At 38.6% G+C, this 12,131-nt stretch overlaps 1 protein-coding gene across 1 annotated transcript in view; it reads left to right on the forward strand.

Moving 5' to 3' along the window:
• Positions 1-12,131, forward strand: part of LAMA2 (laminin, alpha 2) — a 283,511-nt gene that overhangs the window by 261,729 nt on the left and 9,651 nt on the right. Inside the window, exons 55-61 of the mRNA XM_009999216.1 lie at positions 1,347-1,565; positions 2,707-2,855; positions 4,061-4,237; positions 5,051-5,267; positions 7,584-7,643; positions 9,948-10,060; positions 11,545-11,734. Of these exons, the coding sequence (XP_009997518.1) occupies positions 1,347-1,565; positions 2,707-2,855; positions 4,061-4,237; positions 5,051-5,267; positions 7,584-7,643; positions 9,948-10,060; positions 11,545-11,734 (1,125 nt within the window). The remainder of the gene's footprint in view (positions 1-1,346; positions 1,566-2,706; positions 2,856-4,060; positions 4,238-5,050; positions 5,268-7,583; positions 7,644-9,947; positions 10,061-11,544; positions 11,735-12,131) is intronic.

Raw genomic sequence — 12,131 nt, forward strand, 5'->3', positions numbered from 1 at the left:
CAGTGGAGCAGGCTGCCCAGGGAGGTCGTGGAGTCACTATCCCTGGAAGTGTTTAAAAGAAACATAGATGTGGTGCTTAGGGACATGATTTAAGCACTGAATGGGTAGATTAGGTTATGGTTGGACTTGATGACCTTCAAGATCTTTTCCAACCAGGATGATTCTGTGATAAAGCTAAACTGTAAACAACCAGATTTCTCAAATGTAATCTTACAAATTTCGGTTCAGAAAAAATTCTTGACAGCACTTCTTTATTTATTTTTTTTCCCATTTATTATAGATTCTTTTCTGAACAGGAAAGAAGGATAATGATGCTAATTTTCTTCTGTTGCTATGAATCTTAGGAAGTACTTTGTTTTTCATGTAATTTTGTAACTCTGGAGGTTCCAGAGAATAAAATCTAATTGAATTTACTATTTTGTTGGGGAATTAAAATACTCTTATTGAACAAAACAGCGTATGTAGGATAATTAAAGAGAAGTGAAGTAAAAGCAAAAGCTAAAGACTGGATATGTGCTCAACTTGTTCACTACTTTCGATTTCAGAGAAATGTGCTCATCATTAGCAATTATTTTATCTGGCATAATCTATTATCTCTAGATCTGAAAACAGTTTTACTATCCTGAAAAAATGGTGAGTAACTTTAGAAGAAGTCACTGTTTCTGTAGACTGGTCTTCCACAGCTGGAAAAGTACAGGAATTGGCAGTACTCACTGAAAATCTTCAGGAGTTTGCACTGATTTACTACTGGATGACACATTCTACTCTTTAAATTGTGTTAATGGCTACCAGTGTCCAAAGAGCTGGGCCATGTGCAACATGTGCTTCATTTATGAACCTGGGTCATCAAGAAAGCACTGGTGCTTAGTGAAGTAATAATGATGAAGCGATAATGACTGATTAATGGAAAGTATTTTCTAAGCATGTTTGGCACATAATCTAATTTATGTTCATATTGACTGTTGTTTTCTATTGTGTTGATTTAAAAGCAAAATCCCACTGTATTAACTCAATGGAAAATATCAATATAAAAAAAAAACAAACAAAAAACACCTTTGAGCAGTTATTTTTAATCCAAGAGGATATACCAAAATAAGACTGGAACTTTGCTTTCCTGTAAGACAAGATTCCAGAAATACTCTCATGATGCCAGATGTAAACAGGTAAATTAGTGTTTGCACAACACTTTGAGAAGTAAATTGCTTAGTATTTATTATTACTTTTCATCTGTTCACACTCATAATATTTACATGGTTTATTCTTTTAATTAAGAAATCCTTCTGCATGCTCATACTCTTGCTTTTAATCCATTTTCAATGCACTTTTATGTCCTCTTCTTCCTACAGAACATTTACACTGTTAGCTTCCCCAAGCCAGGTTTTGTGGAACTGCAGCCTGTCTCTTTCGATGTGGGCACAGAAATCAACCTCTCCTTCAGCACCAAGAATGAGTCTGGGATCATCTTGTTTGGCACAAGTGGCACAGTTGTTCCCCCCAGGAGAAGGCGCAGATACACTGGGGGGAAAGCTTCCCCTCTGAGGAGAAAGCGCAGACAGACGGGACAGGTACGAGGAACCCAGCAAAAGATAAAAAACTGTCCAGAATCTTAGAGTAAGGCACCCGTTGCTTGTTTCTAAACAAGAACCATATACTGTTCTTCACTCATTCTGAGGACTCGTTATGCACTGTTAAAAGTTTGGAAACATCTCTCATTCCTGTTTAGACAGAAATAAATGAGGATCATACTGTTTTCCCTGAGACAAAAAAAAAAATAAATCTGCTAAAAGCAGAGCAAAATAACCCCCTTGCTTGGGGGTCGTTGTTGCAGGATGTAAGACTCAGGAGTGCTCCAACATCTCCTTCTCTCCTGTAAATCACAAATCTGCAGTATAAAGGCTTTCTCAGGAAGAGCATAGACTCAGTCTGTTCAGAGGAAGTACCTACAGAGTCTCAGTGACTAATTGGTAAAAGCATGATCGCTGTTAGAAATTATTCAAATCTTGATTTGAACTTCACTGACAGACAAACTAGAACAGAGATAAAGAGAATATTTTGGTGCTTTCTTTGTTTAGGACTTCTGGGAAGTCATATTTCATTGTTCTCCTTCCTGCCTGTTCTAGAAAAGACTTTTCAGTGACCTGGAGGAACACACTCCAGGGCAGCATATTATAATGGCTCTCTTGAATGACATTAACTTCAAGGTAGGGGGTCCTTTGTCATTACCCAGCTCTTCAAGTCACAGACACGAGACACTCATTGCTATAGAAACTGGAGGTTAGATCGTAAAACCTGCTACAACATGATATTGGTTGCTAGAGTAACCTCTAGTGTGATTTGCCAGCCCTCCAAATGCAGAACTTACACTGAGATCAATCTTATTCAGGGCTTGACGGCTTTAAGACCAGGCCTTCTAACAGCAAAAATCAGAATTGTAGGTTACAACTCTCCATCCTTCCCTTCAAGTAGGGATGCACAGAGTAAGCTCTTTTGATGAGACTTTCCAGCATGACCTCATTTTACTCATTCCTCATTATAAAAATAAAAGAGTCTAAATACAGCAACAGCAGAACTGAAACTACGGTATCTTCACCATGGTGAGCAAAGAAAAAACCTCTATAAGAAAAATATACACACTAATGTAAAACTAAGTGAAATAGTTTCTTTCCAAATGTAACTTACCTTCTCAAACCAACAAATACCTTGCAGGCCTACTATGCGGTTTTCCTGAACAGAGGTCGACTAGAAGTCCACATCTCCACTGGGATACGGGATCCCCACAGAATCACCATCAGACCAGAGGCTGGAGAGTTCCATGATGGCAGACCACATTCCATCCGGATAGAAAGAGCTAAAGGGTAACAAATACCTAGAAGTGCTACAGAGCACACAGCATGTCTGATTTGACAAAAGGAACGTAATTAGCAATCCATGCAAATGCTTCTGCTGAGACAAAGAATTTCACATAATTCCTTCCTTATCCAAAAGTTTTTAGAAGTTAATTTCTGACAGTGCTTATTATTCTGCAGAGCTGGTTTACATAGCATCTTTCATAGCATCTTAGCCTGTTTCTCCACAGACCTGTGTTTATCTGAACTGGCATCTTTAACCTTCCTATAGTTGGCAAATATATTTTATTAATTGAATCTGTGAGTGAGAAATACCATTGTGGTGCAGTAAAACACTTTTTCAAGACATACAGAAAAAGACCTTTCTCAAAGTATATGAACAACAACAGCACAACAGCCTGTAGCCTTTTTGAGATGCCATGTGCTTTTGTATACACATGAGGTTAGAGTACTGCTCTGCTAAGTATGGTAAAACAATGAAGACGCACAATCCCAGATAAATGGCAGTCATTCTTGTTGTTGGACAACTCCTACCTTCCTCTTTTCAACCAGTTTCTCCCATGGGACTGCTTTGTCTTTAACTTGTAGCATGTGCAGTACTGAATTACAGCACTTTTATCAGTGAACTGACTCTCTCCTCGTAGATCCTACATTGTGAACAATCAGCAAGTCTCCTACTCTTCCATCTCCCCTAGAAAAAAGCTACCAGATCTTTTAAAGAGTCTACAGCATGTATCTGTGGTTGGTTCCACAATCCAAACAGTCTGTAGCAGCATTTGTTCCCCAGCAAGAAGACAATAGCTTGTACAAACCATGAAATAGGGAGGCCATACAAAATGTGGCCCCATGCTGTTCCCATCCTGCTGAGTACTAGATTATTCTACCCACCATGGCAGTACAGCAGGCAGGGCTCTTACCAGGTTACTGTTGCCACATTCCAAACCACTTCTTCCTTTTGGACCAGTGACCAATTATGGCTTCTTTGCTGCACAGTCTTGTCAAGCTCTGTCAGAGAACTACCAAAGAAGCACAGCAGTAGTCAAAAAACTTCTAGTGGTTAATATGCATTTGATGTGAGCCACTAATTACATTATTTGGGTTGCTCAGAGTTATAGGTGGTGTAGCAGTAAATGGGGTCTTCAAAGTGATTATTTTGATACAATCAATAACCAGAGTAAAATATGTATTTCTTTACTTTCAATTCTTTTCCACAGGATGTTCACTGTTCAAGTAGATGAAGACAAAGGCCAGACTCAGAGATTACCAACAGACCAGCCCATCTCTGTTAAGAAACTCTTTGTGGGGGGTACTCCTTCTCAGTTTCAGATTGCACCTCTCAGAAACATTCCACCATTTGAGGGCTGTATATGGAATCTTGTCATTAATGCTATGTAAGTCTCACTAATGCCAACAAATGTCCAGTTAATGAGGCCTGGTTAACTGCCTTGGCTGCCAAAAGAAACTCCACTGTTAAAAGGAATCACACAAACAGCAAGCTCTAGAGTATGGTCAGTTTTCTTATGCTCTTCCTTTTTTTGTCTGCAGCATACACTTCATGGGCTATTCAATTAATGACCTGTTTTACAGACAAGACAGCATCTGTCTATTTAGCCATAGAATTAGAGAAATTCAGCAGTAATAAGACTTGCCTCAGTTATGGGTATTTATGGTATACTATAACACTATTTTAGGTAAGGTTGATCTCCAAGAGTATACAAATTCTGAGAACCACCATGGGAATTAATTTGCTTTGTGGAAAGTGTATGCTGCAGTAAATTGGAAGGAGCATTAAAGTAAAATAAATGGAATAGTGAATTAAGTAAGACCTCTATAGAAACTTCCCATCTAAATCTTTCTTTCACATAACTGGAGTACCTAAACTAGGATCTCATCATCTCACATTCCATCAGCGTACATCATAGAGAGAAGGACCTCTCCTCAGTCAGATTCAGCCTACCTAGGCTGGTAAAGCTTGCCAAAGAGAGTGCCTGTCTCTCTGCATTGACTGCAGGGAGGAAAGCCAATGATGACTATCATACCTAATTTAGGTATCCCACTTCTGTACCTAAAACATATGAGATGAATCCTGGCTCTTGTGTCCCATGAAATGCAATTATACTGCAGCATACAGCTGTTCTTTTTAAATGTGTGGTAAAAAGGCAGAAAAACTAGTAAGAGACATTGATTTCCCTGTGTGTTCTCAGCCCCTTGGACTTTGCTCAACCCGTGTCCTTTGAAAATGCCGATATTGGCCGATGTCCCTCTCGAGAACCAGAGGCTAGGTCACCTGAAGAAGAAGATAAACCAATCCACTCAACAGTCCCAATCCAACCTGAACCAGACACTACTGGGGAGAAAGAAGGGCCAAGGACTCCTCCTACTTTCCCTCCTCCTCCACCACCATCTCTATCTTCAACACTTGTAAGTGTCATTCACTTCACTCAGATAAAGTTTGAAAAGTCTACCAAGGCAAAACTGAAAAGCTAGCAATCAAGAATATTGAAGTAATTTGCCACAAAAATAATAACAATTCAGCATGATACTGTAAAGGGAACATCTTGTTGCAGGTCAGTAAAACCTGTGGATAATGGAAAACTAGTTAATGTAATTTGGTTGGATTATCACAACAGTAAATTAAAGAACAATATAGCAATAGAATTACCTTTGGCTTGCATGCTTAGCCCTAAATCCTTGCATATCAGGATGTAAGCCAAGCAATATCTGACTGGGGTTGGACGGGACATTTGCTTATGGAAAATGCCATGTCAGTGACAGGCTGAAAGAACAGGTAGATCAGATGCCTGTTTGATATGGTAATTCCTCACTGCTATTTTATAACTTTAGTCAGGAGACTTATGAACTTCAAAACTGACAACCCAGTCACTATTATATTGAGCTCAACTGTTCATTTTACTGTCCAGAAAATATATGGTTAGATATCTGAATATTAAACTGAATAATATACAACCCACAGGTTTATGCAGGATATAGTTCAGTATGGGTGAGGTTTCCAGATGGTGTGAAAAGACTGCACATTTCCCAGTTAGGAGCCTATTTACACTACCATAATTTACACTATCATAATAAGACACTTCAGGAAGTTAACAACCAGAATATTTAACTTCCCTTTTTATATATATCAAATACAAAAGAGTACATAATTTTGACAGTTTCTCCCAGATTGTCTTCAGAAGATCATGTAACCATTTGGGGAGGCACTCCCACACTGAGTCAAGTATAAACTTCATTCCTATTTCACACCTCCTGACTGGCACAACATTACAGGACACTGACTTTATTGGAATTGAATTTTTCTGTGTGAGCCACAGTGAGTCAGTTGGCTGCAGATCTGTCAGTTAGAGCTAAAGGAACTTAAATTCCTTACTGCAGTCACTCCTTGTTACCTGATTTGTTTTCAGAATTCATATCTGGTTTTCTTTGGATATAGGTAGGATTTCTAACAATGCTTTTCTAGGAAAAACTAAAAATACAAATAAAAATTAAAAAAAATTGGGCAAACCCCCCAAGTCGTTAAGGTTAATTTTATAGTTGAGATTCATGGCCACCTTCACTGGCCAGCTACATATGACACAGCTTTATCTAGAGGGACTTGTCAGGTGCTGCTGAAGTCTTCACATCACATGCAGCCATCAGTGTACTTGGAAATGGAAGCCTCGGGTCCCAGATAGGCAAGCACCATCTGTTACTACCGCACCCCGAGCTGCAGAGTTTTATATAACGGCCTTTTAATGCTCTAGGGCAGCATTTTTTATTCATTCCCACAAGGTGGAGTAGTTGTAACACGAGGCCTCCGATGCATCTTTCTGGCGTTTAAAGTACAAAAAAATTAAATTGCAGTATAGTAAGGCTACCGTAGAAGGACAAGGAACTAAGCAACAAGGCAAAAAGGGATATTCAATTTGATGTTCATTGTTGTGAAAGTGTGCAGTCATATTATCCCTCAATCAAACATTATAAACAAAATAAATAAAAAAACACAGAAGAGAATGAGAGAGCAAGTGTCCACTGTCTAAGACTATAAGCACGAACTTCTAAGTAGCAAAATTGAGAGGAATAGATCTACTCATTAATACCAGAAACTAGTCCCATTGTAAGTGGGTGAGTTTTGTTTATCACATGTCTAGAACAATGATAACTTGAAACAGAAGTTTAAAGTAAAACATCTAAATAAAATAAAAATCACAATACCATTACTCCACTGGAAAAACAATGAAACCATTTTAATATTCTGAAGATTTGAAAGTGTTTTAAATAAGGCAAACTTTTGGGTAGTTTTTACCCTCATCTAAGTAAATTCTCCAAAAGTATTTTTCTGGCAAATGTTGCAATAAAATAAGTAACTATGCTCTAATATTGAGAAGGTACTCATATGGCAGTTAATTATACAGAAGTTCAGTGTAGGATAGTATATGGAAAATATATAGAGCAGAATACTCTGTCTCCACACAGTAAGCTTAAAAGAGGTATCTGTTCTATTTGAGTCCTTTTAGGATCTTTTTAATCTATGTTGTCCATCTGCATGCAAAAGGGGTGGGGGGAGATTTATTCCTAAATGAAAACAACTTACTAAAGGCAAGACAAGATCTAGACGCAGGACAGTTGAGAGTTACACTGGTCACCAATCTGCTGCTGCTGCTGCTGCTTGCTTATATGCCAAAATGTTTCTCAGCATTGGGTAGCTGCTGCTTCTGCCTCATGTTATTCACTGCTTCTCAGGATTCGTTTGCCACTGAAAAGAAGAACGCCAGAATCACTTCTCCATTTGACTCCATGACGGTATCTTCCACTATTTCTCCATGCATTACTTCATTGTTTTATTAACACTGTTCAGTGAGCTATGGGGACTGCTACAGTGGTGCTCCCTTTTCCTCCTAATTACTCTCTTCGTAATTGCTAATACAGCATTGTTTGTAGAGAATGTGTGACAGTCCACCAGTGGGCTTTTCTGTTCTTCATTTCCACTTTGATACACATATAGCTCCTTGACCTTCCCGTACAGCCCTTGACATTGGACAAGAGAGATGTAAAGTGCAGCTGAATAGTTCAGTCTTGAGGCTCTTGAGTAATATAGGAGATTATTAAGCAGCCAGGTTTAAACACAGGACAGCTTAAGGCCATTTCTGAAAAAAACAAAGCTGGGTTATTTTAATATAGGCTGATGGTCCATGCCTAGTTCATAGTCCTGTGAGGGCTGTAAAGCTGGCTGTCCTTAGATAAAGGAAAAGCTAACACAGACTTGTGAATAAAACCTGGAAGTTTTTAAAGCATTTTTTCCTTTCACTGACCTTTCCACATGAATCTAAGGAATGTTTGCTATTATCACTCGGTATTTAGCCGTAAAAAATCAATGTACGCTTACTCTGATTTCAACCATCACGGTGTGTTAGGCACTCTCTGCCACTCTTTGCCCTTCACTACAGTCCTGCTGGGATAAAGAAAAAATGCACTTTGCTGATGCTCTTCTAGTGTCTGATGCTGTTGTTCTAGTACTGTAGTTAGTCCCTATCTTCAAATTTTAGCAAGCCCAAATGCTATTGAAAGTATTACATAATCAGTATCAGATTGTTGATGTTGTTCTCATTATCCTAGTTTTTAAAGTTCTAGATAAACCTGCAAAGTTTAAAATAATTAGAAACTTTACCCAGCATTAGGGGAATATGGGAATTTTTTATTTTTTTTCTTTCTATTTGATGATGACTGGCAGGCTGCTGTCACACATTCGTAACTCTGGTCCTGGTGAATTTTCTCCGTTTTTTCCCTCCGTTGCACATTGATGTGTACTTGTCGTAATGCATGGTGTTCTACTCTGTCATATTAAAACCAGAGTATTAATTGTGGAAAACTCCTTTTTAGAGGAGCTCTATTCTGTTGGGAAGATTTTTGTGACATGTGAAAGCAAAAACTACAGCACTACCGAAAAACAGTGAGAGGGGGAAAGAAATTTCCTCTTTGCGGCTGAAATCTCATTGCCTGATGAGTCAGTAATGACATTTTCAAAGCGTTTCACAGAGAGAGCTCTGTGTCGCCAAAGCACCGCACCTTGTGCTTTGCAGGTCCCTGCTGAGTCAGGGCTCAAACAAGAGACTGTCACCAAGCCAGAATTATATCAGCCGCGTACTTAAAAACAGAGCTCGCAGCTATCAAAGTTTGGGGTTTTTTTCCCAGTTGTATTGTCCTGATATTGTGTTGTGTTAGATCCTTTGAGTAGGTTCTTCACAATACCCGCAGTGGGAGGCAAAAGCTAGACGTGAGTAGGAGCTGATAATTACCATGGTCTCACATTGCCCCAGGCACCCCTATACAAGAGCTTTAGGGCCAGAGATTAAAAGACCTAGTGAAATTAAAAAGAGAAAATTACAGTGGGGAGAAGACATTTTACCTTCCATTGTTGCAGCACTTTAAGATTAAAAGAAGTGGAACAGACAAGGAGGGGTTTCTTTCTTTAACACCCGGGTAATGTGTCTGCATCAGACAGCTCAGAGGGTTTAACAGTTGTTACTTCTATCCATCAGTTATCCGACTTCCCTTGTTTGTTGGAGCCTTTCAGCTGCACCGGGGGAGGCAACAGCACATTAAACAAAGAATATAATTGTAAAACAATATAAAGAAGTAAATGGGGGACTTGTTGACAAGTGCAGGATCTGAAACTGCTTTTAACTCATTATTTTTAAGGTGACTAGATTGAAATTCGACAGCAAAGTATCTCTTTAAGACTCAAGTCTGGATTCATTTCTGTAAGGCATCCTGCTGCGTAACACTCAGCTATGCGAGCTCAGAGTACACTGAGCTGCCTGGAAATCACTTAAGGCTCTTGTAAATGTCCACTGGTGGCATGAAAGCAGCAATGTTCATATATTACTTTTATTTGCTTTTACAACCAGCTTAACGAGCTCTGCCTTGACACCAAGTTCCTGTCATAGTGGTTTATAACTTTAGCTGGTGTGATAAGACATCAACAAGCTGGAAAACTGCAGGGCCAGTGTCCAGACTAGGTGGAATATTATAACTCCTGAGTAGTTGTACATCCAGCATATTCTCAGCTGAGATAGACACAAGATATGACTTCTGTATATTTTGCAGGATTCCTGCACTGCTGACACAGAACCAGCCATTTTGGAAGGTGGCAAGCAATTTGGTCTTTCAAGGAACAGCCACATTGCCGTTGCATTTGATGACACCAAAGTGAAAAACAGGTATATTGTTTATTTCAGCAATGAGTTTTGAGGGAAGCAGGTCAAAATAAAATGCCCCTCCCAATATCCTCAGAAGCATTCCCAAAAATTATGGGCATAATCTAAAAAAGATCACATCCTGTGTCTAATCCATTTCATTACGAATTATGCAAACATAAAAAGCATTAAAGCATGAAATCACGGCAATGAAGTGCCCACCTAAGTAGCTCTCACAAAACCAGTTTACTTCTTTGTAGAGGTTTGGACATGTACAGATCCTTGACCTATTTGAAGACAAAACAATGTAACCGAGTTAGTTCATAGGTTGTTTTTTTGGAAGAAAGTTTCTTGGTTCACTAAGCTGGTAATTTATTGTAATAAGGAAACTTTTTCTCCATCTTCTGATAGTTAAGATCAAGTTTGCACAGTAAACTGGCAAAATGACAAAATATACATATATATATATGCAAAGGAATCCCAAGAGCTACTTCTAAAAATACAGCTATGTTCAATGGATTTGTGCAGCTATAAATTGTTAATTGTTAATTTTTGCTGTGATGGCACATGATCATTAACAAATATACCATGCCCCACCACTGAGCATTTTGATACCATACAGTTTACAAATCCGTCAGCCTCATACTTATTTTTACCTATGAAGATGCTGTACTGCAGCACAGTATGTATTTTCACATCTGTTATTTTTAGAAAACTAGGAAAATAATAAAAATAAATAGATAATCCTACAGTCTTTGCATGTCTTCTTTTCAAATAAGAATCCAGGCCTGATCGTTTTCATGCAGTGACTTTTCACATATTGTCAACTACTTTCAGGTACTGACTTTACAGCTCAGCTTGGACTAGATTAGTGATGTGATGCCAGTACAACCTTAGCATCTAAATAAGTAATTTCTTCCCAGGTGATTTGCTGTGGGTTGGTTTTTGGCATTACCTTTTGGTCCAAGGGGGTCAGCGGTTTTCACAAGACCCCTTAGACATGCTCCCATTTTCAGTTGGGAGAAATTAAAATAGCTGTTTTTTATCCTGATTGTAAACCCTCTGCATCTGTAAAAGTTTTGCAGCCTGTCTTCAGGCAATACAACTCATTAGAAACTCAACATTTGCCAGCTGTCACTACAGCTCGCTCTTCTCTGTGAGCATTACGTGTGTGGATGACAGATAACGCCGCTGGAATTTTACAAGCACTGGGATTTTCTAGCAACTACAGCTGCAGCTGAGAATTGGATCTTGAAATTCTAATGCAAGTTTATATTTTTGTATTTCCACAGCAAAGGGACTAATGAACACTCACATGTCAGGGATCAGATATGTGTGAAATGCAATTTGTGTATAACCAAATTATTTTTCTTAAACCCTAATGGACAAGTAAAATGGGCCACCAAATGGATAGCTTTGTCAGAGGAACACAAAAAGGCAAAGCAGATAAATTTGTCTACTGAGTATCTTTTCCTTTGTTTCTGTTTTCCTGTTTGTTTGATTTTCAGACTTACCATTGAATTTGAAGTCCGAACAACAGCTGATTCTGGCTTGCTGTTTTATATGGCCCGCATCAACCACGCTGACTTCGCTACAGTTCAGATAAAGAATGGACTGCCTTACTTCAGCTATGATCTGGGGAGTGGAGACACCAACACAGTGATTTCCAACAAAATAAATGATGGCCAGTGGCACAAGGTAAAAGAGTCACTAATGCTAAGTTATTCTTTGTAATGCTGAGAGTGAGCTTTGTTTTGCCTTAAGGTGTGTGCAAAATGTAGTTTATACAAGCTAAACTTTACAACTCGGCATCTGCAAAAGTTGTGCTTTCAGTAACAAAAAAGGTAGTGCTGGCTTTTGAAACTTGTCTTTCAGGAAATGTATTTCTGGACATATTTAGAATATGTCTAATGTATGGTAAGGATCTTCAGAAAATGTTCCATCTTGCCTAATAGGGCTCGGGTGAGTACCAGCTGATGGTGATTAAATACATCATTAATGCAAGTTGTTTCTTTGTTAATAATGCCACTGTTCAGCCATAATGCTAATAACAAAGAAAAGGGAAAAAAAAAAAAAAATGACTTAAGTAAATCTT

Source organism: Chaetura pelagica, unplaced genomic scaffold, assembly GCF_000747805.2.
Source record: "Chaetura pelagica isolate M959 unplaced genomic scaffold, ChaPel_1.0 scaffold90, whole genome shotgun sequence".
NCBI lineage: Eukaryota > Metazoa > Chordata > Aves > Apodiformes > Apodidae > Chaetura > Chaetura pelagica.